We start from the raw sequence: 21893 nt of genomic DNA, 5'->3' as shown, positions 1-21893 counted from the left end.
CCCACTAATTCTAACACTTTTGACAGTGCATTCTCTGCATAGGGAAAAAGCGTCTTAAGCTAAAAATGGTTGGAAAACACATATTTGTGTGGGAAGATTAAATCACCAGTAATTTGGCTGTCTTGTTTTTCTAGTTTCATTTAAAAGCAACATAATTTAAACTGCATTAAAATTATTAGGAAATGAGCGTAAATCACACGATATTCGCATTTTAATCACTAATCAATATTTTACAATAGTGCATTTTCAATTGGGAACCACTAGAGTGCGATATTTTCCATTCATCTAACAAACAAGGCATTAAAGATCAACAGTCCAGCCATGTACAGTATGCATCACTTTCAGATAATCAGAGACTCATGTGTGTTTCATAAAGTAATTCACATGAGATGATGAAGCCCGTCCCACACCGAGGAGCGGAGGCAGGCGCGCTCCCATGGACGCGCGTGACGTCACAATGGAGCGTGGACTTCATCCCGGGAGTGGAGGCTGATCAACATCCGGGACACCGGGTCTGAGTTCATGTGAATGCCTACACACACACGCACACACACACACACACACTACACTGCACTACACACTTCACCGACTGACTGCACGGGCAGCGAGCGACGGAGGTGAGTCTCATCTCTACATCATATTCGCTTTGGCTGTATATTAAATTGGATGTGAGTGTGTTTGGTTCATCTGAACAAAGCGGACTGGGATTATTGTTAGTTTTAGCAAAGACGTCCGGGTAGTATTGCGGAGGAAAACATAGGAGCTCATTCCCAACATAAGTGTATTCTTGTGTGTGTGTGTCCTGTGTGTTCATGCGCGTGCTTTTATGATTCTATGACTGATGATGCATTGATTGTCACATCTCTGAGATCAGCTGATGGTCAAGGATGCTTTATATCATCTCATTGCATCTTTTTAGTCTATGTATGTGTTCATAAGGCCTTTACTTTAGAAATACCTCTGTTTCCTGGTCACTCAAACCTCATTTACCTTGCAAATGTTGGTGCTGTGCTTGTGTAAGGAATTCAAATGTTGAACACAAGGCAAACTTTCACTTCCAGACTATATTGTATTGTGTTGAATTGTATTGTGTTTTTTTATCCGTCTTAATAGTTATTAAAGCTCGAATATATCCATGGATGTTGAAAAGTAGGTTACCTTAACAGTAAATGACTCCTGCTGTGTCACAAGAAGTTGTAAATGCCCTTTGCTCCTTGGGAACTTTCACATGCACTTGTCCCATAGGACAGTGTCACACACCTGTCATTGTCTAAGGAATCGATCGTTTGGGAAAAGCTGACAGAAAACAGTGTTGTTATGCTCTGGCTGTCCATTATAATGAAAGAAATATGAGAGGGACACACAAACATTGTGTGTGTGTGTGTGTGTGTGTGTGTGTGTGTGTGTGTGTGTGTGTGTGTCAAACAGTCTGACCACAACGACACACCTACAGGTGCGGCTGGAGAGAGTCATGACTCACCTCACTTTCATTCTCAAAATATTTCTGTCATTTGTACCATAAATGAGTCTGTAGGCTTGCTGTATACCTTGGAAAGTTTCACAGATGCTCGACATTAAGCTTTGCAATGTGCTTGTGAAGTAAATCGCTCATTCACCTATCCGAGTAAAAAAGTTGCCCGTCCGGAAAAAAATAGTATTTTTGTGTTGTAAATATAATTTATTCTAAAGCAATATATTCATCAGCTTTGACATATTTAAATCTGCATATTTGTGATATTTACCCTGAGAGCTTTTTTTTTGTTTTTACCTTTGGGTCATTGAATCTTTGACTCAACCATTCGTTAAAAACGCTGACTCATTCAGTAATGAAACCCGGATGAGTGTTGCTGTGAGATGCATTATGGTTCTGCTGTGATCTTTCTTTGGAACTATTTTTCGCTGTTGAAACAGAACAAAAACTGTCAGTATTGCTTCTAATATGGAAGTGACTCCATTTTAACTATATTCATTAACTGTCATATGAAATAATTTTCAGTGTCACATTTTCAATTGTGATGGCTTTGCTTAACTGTGTCATATATTGTAAATATAAACTCCACATTTCGAATTTGTAAGAAATTTTTTTCTTTGTGAGTGCTGCGCTCATTTGTTTCGATTTCTCCTCGAGAGGCTGCGTGAGCCTCAACAGCGCAACCTTGTTACCATTAATATATTATATTATTATCCGCTATCGATCGCCACTTAGAATAAATGTAATAAAATCTTGTATTTTTGGTGATTCCCATAGTTCACAGCAAAATACATGTTTTGGAGTTAGAGTAAAGGGGAAGAAATGTGGTTAAATGTGGCTAAAATATCTGTTATTTCTAACAAAAGCTACTGTAATTTTAATATATTTATACATTTATAGTTGACACTACATCCTTGACCCACTTGACCATGGATGATGGGACCTCAGCAACTATGACCTTACATAGTTCTCTGTACTACTGACTTCTGTTATTCAACTTTGACAGCATTCAAATATATCAACTCTGCTTTAGTTTGCTCCTGTCCTGGTGTCATATGTTCATGATGAGCTTTTGTTCATCTGTACATCACTATACACACCTTCACTGATGTCTCAGGATTCGGTGTGAACCGAGGTATGTTCAGCATGTGTCTTATACTCATTAGGACTCCAGTACCCACACAAGACTTTTCGTTGCATTCAGTTTGTCTTATGCTGAACAGTGGATCCGTGCCAATCCTCATTGGCAGTCTACGTAGGCAGCATTTGAAGTCATCATAGACATGCTGTCTTCATAAAGGAAAAGGTAGGCAGCATAATTACCCTGCCTTCTAAGATACCTTGTTTTGGCCAAATTTTAAAGGTTACTTTGCACGTATCCTTTGTGGAGAAGAATGCGTTGTTACATGATCTGTGTAAAAACGAAACTGAAGATTGCAATGTGAAAGAATAAATATAAATATACTACCTTATTTAAATTAAAGTCTGTAGTGAATTAAAGTCTCAATGTTGCTAAATAGTTTAATCTAAAAAAAATTGTGCTTTGAGTATTTTGCCTTGCAATATGCTAATACATGATGTATCTCTATTGAAATTAATGAGAAAACTTATGTGAAAAACAATATGCAAAAAGAGTAAAATGTCTGAATTCACAGTGTTTATTAACTCTTTCCCCGCCAGCATTTAAAAAAAAAAAAAGGTTTCCATCCACCGCCAGCATTTTTGATCATTTTCACAAAATTTTCATGGCCCCCAGAATATTTAGTTGTATATTATCTGAACATGCAATATATCAAAAGCAAGAACAGATCCTCTGCTTTTAAACAGATTTTTTTTTAGCTGTTTTAACACTTGAATGTGGATAAGTTTTATTTAAAAAAAGCAACATTTTGAGGAAAAAGCTGAGAAAATCTTGTTTTTGTCAAAGACTACATCTGGATCGGGTTCAGAAAGACGATAGAGCTGCACGATTCTGGATTAATTAAGAATCATGATTTTATTTATTTTTCTATCAGAGATCATGATTCTCCCACAATTCTGAACAGACAACTAAACAAAATAACATGTAATTTACGAGAGGTTCTGACAAAATGTTAATTGCTGCTGTGCTGTCTATTTAAATATTTAAGCAATCTGAATTATTTAAAAACTTGGTTTGAGTGAATGATTCAATGACTCTCTCATTAAGACTTCATTAATGGATGAATCAGCGTTTTTGAATGATTCTCTTGAATGAATAAATCAATGACAATGACACTTGTCGCCACCTACTGGTGTAAAGATGGTTGTGCACAAGGTAAGCTTCAAAACCGATGTTGTAGCTAATAGACATAGGCTAGTATGCTATTTCGGACGCAGCTTAGTCATTTGTGAGTTGTGTGTCTAGTGTGTTTTAGTGTGTCATACAGACAAAGTTGGTAACTTATGAGGTTTTGTTTCAGTTTCTGTCTACTGCCACATAGGCCATGTTCTAAAACACAGCATTATTAGGTTTTGGATTTAGGTTAAAGGGGTGGTTGATTATGATTTGACTTTTCTAACTTTAGTTAGTGTGTAATGTTGCTGTTTGAGCATAAACAACATCTGCAAAGTTACGACGCTCAAAGTTCAAAGCAAAGGGAGATATTTGCTTTTAAAGAAATTGCTTTTTAAGGACGGCTGGTAGAGACTACACGAGCTTCCTCCCGGGTTAGTGACATCACTAACCCTAAAATTTACATAAACCCCGCCCCCCGGAACACGATTTATAGATTATCATGACAGAATATGCTAATCAATGACTAGAAGATAACTACACATAAGCTACATAAATTCACCAACTAACCATTCAGAAATGTCCTGTTGCTTCTACATGTTGTCACTTCTCTAGTCTCTCCATCATTGTCTGACTCCGTTTTGAACATAAAAGGCTAAAGGTTTATGAAATGTTCAGTGTGTGTCTGTGTGAGGTAAAAGGACACAACCTCTTGAAGCTCCGCCCTCTTGTTCCCGGGAGCAGCAGCTCATTTGCATTTAAAGGAACACACACAAAAACGCTGCGTTTTTGCTCACCTTCAAAAAGTGACAACTTTAACATGCTATATAAAAATATATGTGGGGTATTTTGAGCTAAAGCTTCACATACACACTCTGGGGACATCAGAGACTTATTTTACATGTGAAAAGGGCATTATACCACTCCTTTAACAGATCCACCGTGTGTGAAAAGCTTTATGTCGTGCTGAACTCACCCAACTCACTTTTCAACTCATCATCCAACATCAGGTACCACGTGTTTATGAAATGTTAAATATTTTATCATGAGCATGAGAGTGTCGCATCACTTGCTAGGATAATTCTTGCATGGTCAACTTGTTCATAGAGCAAAACATTGGTGTACAGTGAAGACCTAGGCTACTGTATGATTTGCTGGAACAGGTCCACATTAATGACAGCAGTGTTTGTGTAGCTCTTGTCAGGTCTTTTGTGTTTCTGGATGAACAGACATGCTCATGTGTGACCTTTCTATCGGCAAACAGGTTGTGTCACTTCAGACTGTTGAGGGTTAGATGAACTTAATATTCTTTCATGTTCATGTTGTCTATTTAAGAGCTAAAATCATTAACCACTCTCTGTCAAACATGTAGGCTAGTGCCCTTATTTTGAGAATTGCTCGTCTGTCATGCGTGTGTCTTACGATGTAGAAACCTCTGCCACTGATTAACTTTTTTACCAGTGCTGTCACACCATGGTCAGGTCTTTTACATTAGCCTGAGAGTTTGACCTGTGATAGCGGTAAAGAGTCAATCTTTAAGCCGGCGTTAAAATCACCAAATACTTTAGCTCAGACTGAACTAATATGGAAGCTAAGGGGTGAATAATGTGTGTTGTGTTGAGTGTGTCATAATGAGCTGCACCTGCTGTTGTCATTGAGTGGGAAATGCTGACTGCTCCTACATCAACCTTCATATAGTGACACCCTACCGTCCGTTTGTGTTGAGTCTAGAAATTTAAATAAATATGATGTTAAAGTCCCCCTGTGGTCAATAATTGTATCCCTTAAAACTCATCTTTGATCACCAAAATGACACATTTAAATGTTTTTTCTTGTGAAAAAATGTCTTTATGCCTTACAATAGCTTGAATGTAACTCTACACCCTTGCTTCATTTAGTATGCGGTTCTATATGCAAATGAGACCCGCCTCCACTCGCTCAGAATAACTGATCCACTCGGTCAACTTTACTAAGGCTGCACAATGGCAAGTGGAAATACTGGTTTAATTCAGCCATATGTGTTTGAACCAGAAACTGGTTCAGAAGAAGTGGAAGAGTGAATTATACAGACTCATCTACAAGTCAGTGTATCAGATTGGTAATGCGTTCTATGTATCGCTCTTTACAACGTCGTACACATAACGGTAATTAATGATTAGTCTTTTGCTTGACTATGTTATCAAACCGCTAATAATGTGTTGCTAATGTTACACAAACCATGTTCCCGTTCCTCATCTCAGAGTCGGACAGCTGCCTTCTAACAACCAGCATCCTGAACATCAGCTTTGAACATCACAGAACGTCAGTGGAGAAAGGCATATAGTTCATCATAACATTGTCATATACATCATACATAATTCATATTATTCATATTAATTCCGATTTTTCATATCAACAGAATAATATACTGGGATAACCTATTTCATCTCTCGTGACTTTGCAGTTAATGATATGCTAAAGCCCGCCGGCACGTTGATCTGATTGGTTACAAGGTAGTTTGTGACGTCAGAAACACCAGCGATTTCAAAGCGTGTTTTTGAGACTGTCTTTGGTTCACTGCAGTTTTAAGGAGAAAACACTCAGCAATGGTGTCGACTTATGAATTTACACATGGTTTGTCTAATCTAATAGCTCATTTCCACCGAGCGGTAAAGTACAGTACATTCCAGTACGCAGTTTTTTACGTTTTGATTGTCAGAAGTTGTCAATTGTACCAAAATACTGAACTGTCTTATAGCACTTTTTTTGGGACCCTTCTGTTGGGGCAGTAGCACAGTAGTCCGGTCCCTAATGGGCGGAGCTAGACTCCCTGCAGAGCGTTGATTGGTTGACAGAGAATCGTCACTTGCGCGTGCTACAAGGGGAATGACAACGCAAGAGGTGCCGTTTTTTTAATATACAGTTGAAACACAATACCGTTGCATCGCAATGTTTGTTTGTCTCGTGACAAACCTCCACATGCCGAGAAGCAAAACCAAGATCTGCCTTATGTCAGACCATTGGTGTTTACTGTGTCGCTTTCTTCTTCGCTCGAGAATGACGTTGGTCGTTCTTAACAGTAAGTAAGCATACTGTTAAACAAGCCATTAAAGCACATTAAAACACCACATAGACATAAACATTAAAAACGTGATTTTCACCACAGGGGGACTTTAATACAATTACTGAAAAATATGCAAAAGCCATATGTAATATAATGGCCTAATATAATATATTAGTGCGAAAATATATTTCTCCAAATATATTTTGGGCACAATTAATGTATAGTACTATTAAAATTAAAAATATGCAAAAAACATAGAAACTCAGTCATAAAGTCATAAAACTCTTCTATTTATAGTTTGTGTATTGGAGAAATATAATTTAGGTACAAAAATGTGTATCACTTAATATTATAAATATGTATATATATTTATATATATATATATATATATATATATATATATATATATATATATATATATATATATATATATATATATATATATATATATATATATATATATATTTAACTAAGTATTTATAGAAATATAATTTAGGCAGTCAGCCAGCATTGTGCCAACTTATTTTTAATGTTGTCAGTTTTAATGTAATAAATTAGTGTAATATTTCAGCAGTTTCAGCAAACTCTTGGAAGTGGTTTAATGTTCTCTTTAGATGTATTTATGCTCGTTCTGACCGGATGAGTACTAAAACATTTGCTGGACTCTTTTATTGCTGTGTTCTTGTGTGGTGAACACGCAGCGCTCTCATGATCTCATGCACCGCTGTGACAGTGAGCCTCAGTCCTCTCACACAGCCAGAGTTGTGTGTGTGGAGGAAGAGTGGGCCTGGACTCGAATAACTCAACTTTCTGCTGCTGAAATGTCAGTTCATAGCAGCGATTACTTCCCTTGTTTCCTCTCTCTTTTCTTGAGGCCTTTTGATGCCTTTTGGTCCGGTGTAGCATTATCTTAATCTGTGTCAGTTTAAGTTTTACCACCAGATCATCACGGTCATGCTGGAGTCATGAAACTGTGAGTTATTATAGTGATTTTAGATGTATGTCTTGTCTCAGAGTGATGAATCTGGCTTTGTATTTAATGTGTATGGTGACATTTTTTAGTAACGTTTATTTTTTATTATCTTGTTTGTTTTTTTACAAACAAACAATGTTAAATTAACTTTAAATTTCATAGCTTATATAAAGCTTTAAATGTACATTTCACTTGTATTCAGTTGAATTCATAATTTATGTATACAGATTAACTACATTTTTGTACAAGCAGAACATTATTTTTATTTTATACTCTTAATACATTTTAACTGTGAAGTATTACACAGTATGTCTGCATTGTGATGCCCTTTACAGGAACCACACTACATCCAGGGGCAATCATGTATCTAATCAGTTTGGTTTACAGTGTCTGCTAAATGAATAAATCTTAAATTTACAGTTATAGGTGTGCGTGTATCTTTACAGTACAAACACAAAGCAATATCACAGTACTATATGTGACGATAAAATTGTCATGTTGCGATAATTGCTGAAGCTTTAATCATGGTATGCGGTAATATCATGATATTGAAAAAAGTTACAAAAAAATGTTGTCATATTATAACAGGTTTAATAACTTCTTTCTTATAACAAAAAGAACAACATTTAAATACAATAAAACAATTCACAAAAATGTATAAAGTATGTAAAGTTGAACAGATGAAAGTGCAAAAGAATAATAAAGAACAACAGGTATTACTGTACAATATGGTCTCATTAGTTAAGGTCTTTAATGCATTAATATTAACAATGAGCAATGGCTTTTGATACAGAAGTTATTCTTCTTTGATAACGTCAGTTTAAAATACAACTGATCATTGTTAGTTCATTTAGCTCAGGTTTTGATTTTAATAATGCAGCCTATTATTAAATGTTGAAACTAACATTAAGATTAATACATTTTTAATATTGTTAGATATAAATTAACTAATGTTAACTAATGGAGCCTTTAGTAAAGTGTTACGAACAATAAAACATTTTCAAGTGGGCATGTTGTAGTCCAGATTAAAATATAAAAATATTTAATTTTGAAATTAAATAGCATGTTAAGTCTTTAAGATTCAATGACTCACTCACAATGACATTATTGGATGAATCTGCTTTTTTAAAATGAAACTCTTGAATGAATGATTCAATGGCATTCAAACACATATGTGAATGCTCCGCTGTACTTGTCATACTTGTCGAAGGTTTAATAATCTCTCAGCCGAATTGTAGTCGTTTAGGAAAAATATTGTGTCTGTGTTTGAATGGAGATCGTCATCTTTTAGCGATTAACCGTGCTGCTTTAATGCACAACATATACACAATTTACAGTTATGCAGTTCAGCCACTCAATCACACATTATAGTTTTTAATACCTTATAGAGGACAAAAAATAATGTTAGAAGAAATAAAGTGGATGCGTGTAACTTTGATGGCAAATTTACATTTAATCCTTGTTGCAAAATTAGCCAGTACATTTTTGTGTGATTGGCTGAAACAACATGTTTGTTATCTTGATGCATCCATTAAAAACATAGTGCGGATACATTCATTTCATCTTGAAATATGACTTTTGAATAATAATGTGTTTGTTTAAGACCAACTTAGTCCAGGCGTTTTAGGAAAAAAGGGTGAACAAATTGCAACAGAAGCAAACTCAACTGATTTTGTATCCTCAATATGTCCTGAGTAAGGAAAAAAAAGTCCCGAAGAATCCCATTAGGGGAAAGTTTCGAAAAAGACCCAAATATAGCCTATTCATACGCCGATTCATTATTTTTCTCACATGAATAGGGTAAAAAATGTAACCTTTAGATATCACAATGAAAATTACTGTGTTGATTACTTACATCAAGACAAACAAAAAATGTATTACAAGTTTTTTGACATTGTTTGTTAACATGGACAAACGGTGCATAATCTAATTACGTATGTGCTAATTTGCATAAATACCACAACAGATCTAAACATTGGATATAGCCAGGTGAAAATGTCTTGTTGAATCTTGTTGACACATAACAGTAAAATACTTAATGTTAAGGTCTGAATGGAACCCATTTAGGCTACCCATGAGCATTAATACATAGAGGCAGGAAGAAGTACTTTAGAAACCAGCCTTTATTAATTTTTAAGAGATTGGGTTTGGGGCTGGGTCCGTGGGACTGTTTCTGGGGGACGAGTCTGAGGGAAGAACAGGAGACAATGGTAAGGAGAATGCAGAAGACAAAAGGTAAGTAAAATAAAAAGTAAATCCCCATAAACAGTCCCACGGACCCAGCCCCAAACCCTATCTCTGCAATAATAATGAATAAAGGCTGGTTTCTAAAGTACTTCTTCCTGCCTCTATGTATTAATGCTCATGGGTATCCGTAATGGGTTCCATTCAGACCTTAACATTAAGTATTTTACTGTTATGTGTCAACAAGATTCAACAAGACATTTTCACCTGGCTATACCCAATGTTTAGATCTGTTGTGGTATTTATGCAAATTAGCACATACGTAATTAGATTATGCACCGTTTGTCCATGTTAACAAACAATATAAAAAAAACTTGTAATACATTTTTTGTTTGTCTTGATGTAAGTAATCAACTCAGTCATTTTCATGGTGATATCTAAAGGTTAAAATTTTTACCCTATTCACGTAAGAAAGAGAATGAATAGGGTATATTTGGGTCTTTTTCTGAACTTTCCCCTAATGGGATTCTTCAGGGCTTTTTTTTCCTTACTCAGGACATATGGAGGATACAAAATCAGTTGAGTTTGATTCTGTTGCAATTTGTTCACGGTTGACCCCCATTTTGGCTTAAAACGCCTGGACTAACTCATTGCTGTCACCATTACTGAAAAATGCTCATCCCTAGTTTTTAGTTTTCCCGTCTGTATGATAAAGAAAAAAAAACCCTTATTTAAAGCATTCTAAAAAAGGCTTAAATGCTCCTCATTGTCTGCGTAATACATGGAAATGGACATATGTAAATATTGGATTTTGCTTGATAACCAAATGGCTCTTTTACATGCAGTTTACAAAGCCTGTAGTAATAGCTTCTGGGGGAAGCTTTACAGGAAATGTTTAAATATGATATCCACAGAGAAGAAAATTTGTATGCTGTACCATTATTTTCCATTACAGTAGTACTTTTGTTTATTATATTCCAGGAATCATTTCTTTATAAATAATTTACTCGTCCCTTGGCAATCTCATACAGTTGTGGTCAGAATTATTGGCGTCCCTGCCCTGGTAAATATGATCAAAGATGGCTGTAAAAATTAATCTGCTTTGTTTATCCTTCTGATCTTTCATTCAAATAATTTGCACAAATCTAACCTTTTATTGAAGTAACAATTAAAAAAAGTGGGGGGAAATCACATTATGAAATAAAAGCTTTTTTCCAAAATACGTTGGCTATAATTATTGGCACCCATTTATTAAATACTTTTTGGAACCTCCTTCTGTCAAGATAACAGCTCTGAGTTTTCTCCTATAATGCCTGATGAGTTTGGAGAAGACATGACAAGAGATCAGAGACCATTCCTCCATACAGAATCTGTCCAGGGGCCTCATTTATAAAGCTTGCGTACGCACAAAACGGGGCTGAAAACATGCGTACGCCAGTTCCTGCGCAAAAGGTGGGATTTATAAAGAAAAACTTGACGGGAAAATTTGCGCACCTGCACGCAAACTCTGACCCATGCGTACGAACATTTTGGAGATGGAGCACTTTGGCGACACCGATGGTGAGCTGGAGTTAAATGTATTTTTGGTCACTTTTATACAGAAAATCTAAAGAAAATTAAACATATACAGAAAGATTATACAAATGCAATTTCAATCACCAAGTCTGTCACTTGAAGCAAACATCCATTCCTTCTTAAATGTCCGCGGCAGCGAGCGTGTTGAGCCGTTTAGTGAAACTGACGCAAATAACAGTTTAAATAAATAAAATACTTCTGATATAAACATTTATATTAAATATGCCATTCAAATTAATGGAGTTAAACACTTAAACATGAAATCATTACTGAAATTACAACATTTTTTTAAATTCAATCATTAGAAATATTAGTTGTGGATGTGATTGTTTTTGAACACTTTTCCTGTGGCGTGCTTTAATGTTTTAACCACAGAGAGAATTGCTTATCATGATAATACCAGATTGTCTGAGAAAATAGTTTCGTGCAAATAATGCCCAAGGCCTATCTGTTTCCATTAAAAATATAAATCAATTAAAAATACAATTCGGCAAGTGGAAAAGATTGAGAAAAATTTTCTCTGAAATGTATTTTACACTATTTGATTTATGTAGGCTATTCAAAAACAAGGCAAGGATAGACAACTACTTGATTTGTATTAATGTAATGTTTCTTGTACCGTTTATATCATTTGCATATGATTATTCATCCACGTGATAACGTTTAAGTTATCACGTGGATGAATAATCATATGCAAATGATATGTAGATGAGGATCTGCATAGTAAAACTAGGCGTTGTAAGCTCCATATATGGTTATTTCAGGGTGGAGACGCATGTACGCACAATCTTCCGCTGACTGGGATTTATAAAGTGAATTCTGCGCAGGTTCTGGCGTACGAACGGTTTTATAAGTCTGAATATTTTTTTGCGTACGCCATTTTTGGGTTTCGGGCGCACGTACATTTTTAGTAAGGTTCCTACGCACAGTTTTATAAATGAGGCCCCAGATCCTTCAGATTCCCAGATCCATGTTGGTGCTTCGGGGCATGGGGTACTTTTTATTTATGGAACTTCTTTATTATTTCCCTGATGGTGGAAATGGGAATTTTCAATTCTTTAGCTATTTTCTTTAATATACAGCCACTTTCTCTTTTGCTGCACATCAGAACTATATTGTTTGGTTTTACTCATTGTGACGGATGATTAAGGCAATTTGGCCTTTGAGTTTCCTCATATTTAAACTCCTGTGAAACAAGAAGTCATAGCTGGACAATTTCATGTTCCTTGTCACCCTGGTGTGCTGAAAAATGTAAATATTAATGGTAATATACTTCAGATATATTTAACTAAAAATTCTAGGGGAGCCAATAATTGTGGCCAAAGTGTTTTGGAGAAAAACATTTATTTCATAATGTGATTTATGGCACTTGTTTACATAGACCAACATATTTAAAATATTCCAAAAAAATATACCACAAGAATGTGGTGTGTGAACGGCTTCTAAATAATTAAAATGTCATTAGTGCAACAAGAAGATCACTGACTCATTCAAACAGTCTGAGAAACTGAGACGTGTGGCTGCGTTACAGCAAGATCAAAACACTTTCTCTAGCCCTGTGTTTCATTCATCCAAGATCATGTTTCACTTCTCATCCTGAATCAATACCTCCCGGATCCATTCTAATAGACTTACACAATTAAACTGCTTGCAGGGCAGCTTCCTGTAGTTCCTAATTCTGTTGCCAGCCCAGCCCAAACTAAGGCCTGTTCACACCAAGAATGATAACCGTATAACTGCATTAGCTTAACAGAAAATGTCCTTACTATATACGGTAATCAACTGTGATAGATCTAACGGTACATTTTACTGTAAAATACCGTTAAATTGACAGGTTTTGGAAGTGAAAAAGAACAAGTCATTGTATAATTTACAGTGAAAAAAACGTAAATTGACATTCACACAATTCCATGCGTGACACTTCACATTTGATGTATTTTTGTTGAAATAACGTTGTTTCTTCATAGTTTTCTTAGTTCTTTCTAATCAGTTATGACATTAGGGTTTTGTGTTATATTTAATGTCGTTAAATTAATGTTTATTGCATTTTTAAAATTTTATGTGTCAGGTGTTTAGTGTTTGTGTGAATGCCACTGTGTAGCTTCTATATTAGCATTAACTTTCTTGTGAAAGAGCTGCTTGTTATGAGCTTTAATTCATCATGTGACTCTCATTATTGCTGTGATTGGTGGTTGTCAGTGTATTATATGGTACAAAACAGATATTAATACTTCAATAGGTCAGTAAATGAACATTATGTCAGATAATTAAGTAAAGTCTGTAAAATCTAAAATGTTGCTACCGTATTTTTTACGGTAAATTTCTGGCAACCACAGCTGCCGTTTTTTTTTTACCATAAATTTTACGGATTTTTTTTTTTACAGTGTGTTCATTATAAGCATGTTGCAGTTTTGCCGTCTGCCGCTTTAAATGCTTGAGCCCTTTTAAAGTAGGATGGATTCTGATTGGCTGTTTGTGTTGTGGGTCTCTGCTATTCTTTTACATTTAGAACGATTTTGACAAATATCTTTATCGTCCTTGGTGTGAATGTGCCTTTAGTCTTCACATTCATTGGAAAGGCAGTTGCTCAGTTGCACAATAACCCTGGAATTACATGATTTGAACGGGACCTTCTTTGCTCTTGGGTGCCAAATAACATATTGTTGTTGTTGTTGCTGCTTTGTCATTTTAAGAATGAGACTCTCACAGACCTTCCCCCTGATGAAATCAGGACAGAAGTGGTTGAAAGTGGACAAAAAAACGGATTAAAACACCGTGTAAATGAGAATGTGTCTCCCTTGTCTACTTGTGATCCGATTGACCAAAACGCATCTTAATTCCAGGTGTAAACGGGCTGACTAAGGTCTATAATGGGATAGTTAACATCTACCAGCCTGTGTCACCTAGCCAAACCTTGAAACCTTTGTTCAAATACAGGACTGCTTCTACACGCATATGGTCATGTGTTAAAGACATGGTGTAGGGATCCCATCCAACAATGTTATTATCTCGATACAGCACGATATATGTTGCATTTGGTTTGCTTTTTTTCCTCAATGGAGAAATGTAAGTCTGTTTGCTGCACATCAACATTTTATGTTAAATTGTTTTTATTGGTTTAAAGGAAAGATGGTTGAATTTAGATCCTGTAACTGATCACCGTTTCTTTGACGTTTTACAATTCATCCGCAAGTAAGACAATTACTGGTGAATACTGGGGTAATTAAACTATTTTAAGACTTACAACCACACAAATAAACTAAATGTAAGTTATTAATGCTGAAAATCTATGTTCATTGACTTTAATGCTGTAAACATGGCATATACAGTAGCTGTACGTTTAGTAATTCCAGTAATTTCTGAGAGAGCAAATAGCAAATGATTTTTTGGCAATAGTTTCTATTTCAGCTATTCAGTGTCCCTGTGCACAAAGCAAGGTCTGTATTGCAATGGTTTACTGAGTCTATTGTGGAAAAGCTTGACTGGCCTGCACAAACCCCAGACTTGAACTCACTGAACAGCTTTGAGATGAATTGGATTGCAAAGCTGATGCTCTTGTGTCTGAATGGGAGCAAAGCTCTGCATCCATGTTCAAACATCCTAAAGAAAGGCCTTCCCAGACAAACAGAAGCGGTTATAGCAGCGAAGGAAGGGATTACCGCATGTTGTCCTGCACACAGTCTTCTATAATTCCATTGTGTTCACTGGATTTACTGGAATAGCCAAACTGAGCAGCCGCTTCAAGAAATTGATTGATTGAACCAGTTCAGCCAATCGTACTGATCCGCCTGAGACAGTTCATGGCTCAAATCAGCACAGTTACTCAAGTCTCTTTCAGACGTGCCTGACAGTCACTCCAACTACAATTGAGCCAATATCCAGGAGTATATGATCCTGTATTTGCCAACTCATTCAGCGCTCCAGTTAGTCCAACAGTCCACTGAACTGAGAACAGTCTTTCCGACATCCGACATGCTGAGAAGAACTGTGTGCCGAGGGTTTCATAAAGGGGCAAAATGGATGTTTCTGAAAATCATAAATCACACCTATAGTAAATCTAACAGTGATCGGATGGCAGTAGTTCTGGAGTACTGATAGCAGTTCTCTCTCTCGTCAACAGTCGGTTAATGGATACAGCAGATCTCGAGTCACCAGTACACTGAACTGAGGAAACAGTTCGGACTCTGACGTGTCCTCGAAGAACCGATGAGCTGCTGATACAGCTGATTGATTTTTATGGTTTTTCATGGTTCATGTAAAAGGATGAGTTAAGATTAGTTTATCACCTTTATAGACATGTAGAACATCCGCGTTTAACATCATTATCGGGTGCTTTAATAACATAATTGCATACGTGATATCATTGTGTGATTAAGTAAACAAACTGTTTTTTTTAAACTGGTTCACTGAAGTGAACTGTCCAAAAGAACCATTTTTCAGAAAATAATTTGACTTCCCATCAAAACCAGTCGATCATCATTCTTCACCTATGGTGTATATTACTGCCGGTCAAAAGTTTGAAATAATTAAGATTTTTTTATGTTTTTGAAAGAAGGCTCAAGACTGCATTTAGTTTGATACAGTAAAAACAGTAATATTGTGCAATGTTATTACAGCATCATCATTACAGTCTTCAGTTTCACTTGATCCTTCAGAAATCATTTGCTTCTCAAGAGATATTTCTCTAAGCCATGTTTTTGCTGCTTAAAGCTGCAGTTCGTAACGTGTTTTGGTTAAAAATGTATTGCAAGTACAAAATCAAGTACATAACCAGCCTGTGTTCAAAACTATCTCCTTACCGTAGCCCGATTCACAGCGGTAATCTTGAAATAATGTGTTCTAATATGAGTGGTACTGGTCAGTTTCCGCGAGGGAAATATCTTTGCGTCATTACATCACGTCTGTAACATAAAGAAGTCCAGGCTAGTAGGCTATATCGCATGTGAGGATGCCATTGCTGCAGGTGGAAGATCATTTATAGCCTTTTCTCACAGCAGCTGGAGTAATTACATTGATCATTTTGATGGCGGATTGTAATCCAGAAAGGTCCAAACGATTAGAGATTAGACTGTACATAAGTGTAGTTAATTAATGTTACTTAAAGCTACACTGTGTGATATTTTCCCCCATCTAGCGGTGAAATTGTATATGGGTAGTTGACGTGACGTGGCTTTTTCACCGTCACAGAAGATAAAAAATATTTTCATCATTTAGAATACTATAAATGGTTAAACATTTTCTTGTTTTACATGAATTTGTTGTTTAAATACCTGAGTTATTTTTTATTTTTTTACAACTTTGAGCCAAATCTCTAAATCGTCCTATGGTGTGACGGTAGACAAGATTATTTCATAAATATGAACTTTTATAAATAAAGAAAATAATGTTTAAACATCTTAATGAACACTCCTGGCATAATTGTGCAAGTGTCTATTTCACTAAGTGGCCATCACTTTTCCTATACACACATTTCTAAAAGTGTAGGAATTTAATAAAGTTTGTCACAGAAAAAAATGTCCTTTGGTGTTATGCAATAACCTGACATTAAGTTGGGCAATATCATGGACAACTAAATTTAGTTGAAAGACCCCATTCAAGGTCATGTGACTGAAGACCCCTATGAAGCCCATGAGAAGTGCACATGTCAAGTATTTCTCTCAGAATTGTTCAAATATTTAACTATGTTCTCAGACCACTGAAGTTGTTACGTTTTTTTGTCCTTTAGTGTGACACTCCTAAATTAAATTTTTTAATTAAAATGTGTATGTTTAACAGCAGGAGTATGTAATATTATGCAAATGTATCATGCCAATTGCTAATAACAGTTCAGCTAGTATTACCATGGTTATTAACTGCCACAAAAGCTCAAATGTCCTTTGGTGTGACAGAAAATGTCACAGGAAATGTCCTTTGGTGTGACGCTTTGGCCTGTCACACCATAGGACACAGATGTCACACCATAGGACACGACCTCCTTAAGAAGCTTTTAAAACGAATACATAAAGTTTCAACAAAAAAACAAATGTCCTCCTTTATTATTGTTACAATAAACACTATATATTCTGACTCTTTTTATGCAATGACTATCTTTGTCCTTTAGTGTGACGTTTTGTCCTATGGTGTGACAAACATAAAACAACAGAAAAATATACTTATTTTAAAATATCTTTTAAAAAAAGTCAAGTTTGGCATTAGGGGAGTTACAATAATATCTCCTCTTAAATAGGTACAATTTCAAACAGTTTTGTAAGGTTGGCGAAAAAGTTTTATTGACATTCATAGGGAAAAGTTTATCAGGTTCATCTATCCATGTTGAAAATGATTCTAATTAATACTTTCATGTAAAATAAATATCACTTTAAGAAAATAATGATTTAATAATGTGAACAATTCTGTCTCAAGTATTTTTTTATGTTGTTTAATAGAATTTCTTAGTATTTTTTAAATGTCACACCATAGGACACATTTACAGTACTGTTGAGTGAAAACGTGAAAAAAATATGTGAAGTCATTGACAAAATGAGTGACCACTACTATTTTCTGAAACTGCAGTTTTCATACTCCATAAATATATGTATTTTTTCTTAAAAAGTTATGTTTTCCAAAAAAAGTACTTTTTCTTGGCCATTTGGCAACTACCCATATGACTATCCAGTGAATATTAGTTTCTGTTCCTTTCAATTCCGATGTTTTAACTCCTACGGTGGCCGTATTATTCCAAGATTAACATGGCTTCCAGTTCGACTTCGTCCATGAGTGTTCCTTCAAGTGATGAGGTTACTTTAGAAAACTATTACAAAGTGCATTTAGTTATTTAGTCAGTTAACATGTAGGTTATGACCTCTATGTAACATGAATAATAGTTTTATGTTTTTGTTATTTTGGTACCATTTCATTGCTAATATCAGCTATCCCAAACGAATGCAAGCTAATGTTAGTAAAGTATCAGTGCTATCGTTATTCTGTATATTGAACGAGATTAATAGTGTAAACATCTTCAGCAATCTTTCAAATCTGCCGGCAGTCGCGAGTAATCTCCCCCTCGCATTCGTCACGGTGTCACTGAGTGTAAAACGCGAAAGGCGAAGCTTGAATTTCCAGGTATGTCCCTCTTTGGCACATGTATTTTCAAGATGGAGGCGCAACATGGCTGCCGCCATTCGGCCGACTCGCTTGTATGTATTCTAAATGGCAGATTTTACGCTTACGAGAATACTTGATTAGTTGGTAGAAGTAATTACACATTAATGAGCACATATACTTTTGATAGAACAAAGTGTTTTTTGCTAAGAATCAACTTAAAAAGTTTGGCTTTAAATGTATAATAATTATACTGCAGCAAGAACATCCTAAACATTTGTCTAGTTAGCTGATTCTTCATATCAAAATCAATGACATGATGCTCAATTTTGTTTGTTTTGTGAATAAATCTATTAGTCAAAAATATTTTAAAAATGCAATATACTCTGTACGTGTGTGTGTGTGTGTGTGTGTGTGTGTGTGTGTGTGTGTGTGACATGAATACCTCTTTTTGTAATTTCTGGTTAAAAATGTATTTTAATATTTTTGGGGAGGGACATAATGTCAGGGTAATACAACAGTTCTCATATCTTAATAAAGAAAAAAGCCTCATTAAAATAATAATAATAATAAAAAAATAAAAAATAAAAATAAAAATAAGTTTTGTATAAGTATTGAACATATTTTATTTAATATTTTTTTAAACCAAAACAACAACTGCATTGCTTAATATTTAAAAAAACTTCTCAAATGAGATCAAATTCAAATCAAAGTTGTATGATCCAACCTTCAAGCAGAAAATGACTGTCATGGTCAATAATTGTCTTAAAATATTGAATAATTTGACCTTTTTCTAACAAGGCGAAGTGAGTTCAGGTTTTAAAATGTGATGTGGTGGAAAACTAATAAAAATTTTATGAATTAATAATGATTTTTACCTTGAAAAATATTTTTAATGTTTTTTGTGAGATGTGTACACATATATTTAAAGGGACACTATGTAACACTTTCAAATTATCAAAATCTAAATAATGAGTCAATGCATTATCAAACCTTCTTCTAAAACGTGTTTTTGTCTTACCCTGATTCACTATGGTAAGCCTACTAAGTGTTTATATTTTACTTTGACGCGTGTCTGGTGCGAGAGGTCAAAGGTTAGTTGACACAACGAGCGAGAAATGTTGACATGGAGCCGCTAAATCTCCAACCTCCAGAAAATCATCCGTTTAAACGCGACAGAGCTCGTAATAAAACAAGAATCAACATTGGTTTGGCTTTTTGGAGATGGCGAGAGAACTGTATCAGTATCGAAAAATCTACATTTTTGACACGACATTGCACTTAAGTTTATTATTTCAGATGCCTTTTTGAAAGATTACAACTGAAAAATGTATATTATATAAAATTCAACCCACCAAAGTGGCGAGTAGGAGCGACCGCATTACACGCCACACCTGTGTAAATATCAAGTAAAAAGGTTTTTCCAAACCAAACATGAATACATAATCGTGTTAAACTAGATTTTGTCTTATCTTTATTATGGACTCTCTTATGTCATTGACCCATAAATGGAAATGATTATACAGCAACACGAGACCAGGAAGAAATAATGCGTTCAGTTTGCCTAGATCCAGTGATACTCAATAAATTTTACAACCTGGACAATAAGTTACTTTGTGAACTTTGGCCTTTTTTTTTGGTATTTTTCTGGGCTTGAGCTTGAAGAAAAGAGGACATCAGTGTTTCAAACAATAATCAAGTGTCGCATCTAAAGGCGTCACTCAGAGCATGTGGCTTCACAGTAATACACGGAAGAGAGGTTTTTTCATTCAAATAAAGGAAGGCGATGAGTGTGGTGATTAAATGTGATGCGGGGAAGGTAGCAAATCCACAGATCCAGTTGGCGTTTGGCTTTGAAGTGATCTTGCTCTGGCTTGTCAATCCTGGACCCAGAGGCTGTTTCACTGCCAAACTGGTTTTGAGAGACGTTATGTGGGACTTGCACAATAAGGCTCTGGTGTCAGCAGTGCTCCATCTTTTAGACCTGGATGTGGGCTGATACTCTGCGACTTACCTGTCCAGGACGCTTGCCTGAAGAAGTCCTTTCTTTACTTTTAGCTGTGGAAAATATGGGTTGTTCTTGTCATGTCAGGAAGGACACACCTAACCCATATATATATATATCTGACCCAAGTGTGCCACATTGACATTGCTCAAATGCAATAACTACAATGATTATCTTTACTTCTCGAGGTGTAGTAAGCAAGACTGCTGAATTTCACAAGCAAGTGTACAGACTTCAGACCGTAAAACACATCCTGAGTAGTAGATCAGTTAGCTTTAACTGACAGAAGGTGGAAAATCTTATACATTACCCTTAAAAAAACGTTGGTTTTATTTTTTCAGTTTGTTGACTTTTTTTTACAGACTCAAAGACACATATAGGCCACTGGAGGGCGGAATATGCCTCGCACACATGAAACTTGCCGCAACGCTGCGCAAAAGTAGCCTAATGATTATGAATGTAAAAATAGCAAGAAGTGTTTTTGCTAGCATTAAAATGTGTCTAGTACTAGAGTCCTACTTGCTATAAAGCCGGATATTTAAAACAACCTCCATTACTTTCCAGTTATACTCGGTACAAGGAATGATCTACTGGGAAAAAAAGAGGAACATTATGAATAAACTTACTAGATAACAACAGTTCCTATATCAACAATCTTGCAAATAAAACAGCCTTAAATGCACTGACGCCTAATGAAGAGTTGAGAGCCAGAGTTCCTTATCGACAGTTCGAAACTACTGGCAGGACGGACAGAAGAAGATAACTTTTATTTGACAAGTAATCATCTAATTACACAACATGCATCATAAGTGTATAAAATACTAAAATGCAAATACATTTAGAAGCCAAGACCAGAGCACTTAATTCCCTAAAAAGAGGGAAAATTACTTGCTGCTCTTGTTTTCTTTTCTTTTTTTCATTTTTTGTTCAAATAAATCAAATTCAGATTTGAAATCAAACTTTCTATGCCATTTATCTTTGATAAACAGAAACAGAAACAGCGATGTGAAAAAGTACCTCACCCCCACTTTGAAGTATGGTGGTGGATCTCTAATGTTGTGGGGCTAATTTTTTTTTTTTTTTTTTCAACGACCCTGGACAACGTATGATACACGGTATCATAAACTCCATCAAATACCAGCAGATATTAAATCAACACCTGACTGACTCTGTCAGGAAGCTTAAACTGGGCCGTGGCTGAATCTTCCAGCATGACAATGAAAGCACATCTTGCATTTAGCATGACCATATTCTACATCCCATAATCCTACCCAATGCCTAAATGTAACAACTACCTAACTAACTATT

The 21893-nt window shown here is 35.6% G+C and overlaps 1 protein-coding gene across 6 annotated transcripts in view; it reads left to right on the top strand.

Annotated features, from left to right (window-relative positions):
- Positions 1–395: 395 nt before the first annotated feature.
- Positions 396–21893, top strand: part of myo6a (myosin VIa) — a 59236-nt gene continuing 37738 nt past the window's right edge. For 2 of the 6 annotated variants that reach the window (XM_079887495.1, XM_079887493.1), the window contains exon 1: positions 397–617. In XM_079887495.1, the coding sequence (XP_079743621.1) occupies positions 529–617 (89 nt within the window). In that variant the 5' untranslated portion in view covers positions 397–528. Of the gene's footprint in view, positions 618–21893 lie in introns of all 6 variants that reach the window. The other 4 variants (XM_079887496.1, XM_079887494.1, XM_079887491.1 and 1 more) reach the window with 3 other exon arrangements.

This window comes from Squalius cephalus (assembly GCF_949319135.1).
Source record: "Squalius cephalus genome assembly, chromosome: 12".
Classification (NCBI taxonomy): Eukaryota; Metazoa; Chordata; class Actinopteri; order Cypriniformes; family Leuciscidae; genus Squalius; species Squalius cephalus.
This window is presented reverse-complemented; position numbering and strand designations above follow the sequence as displayed.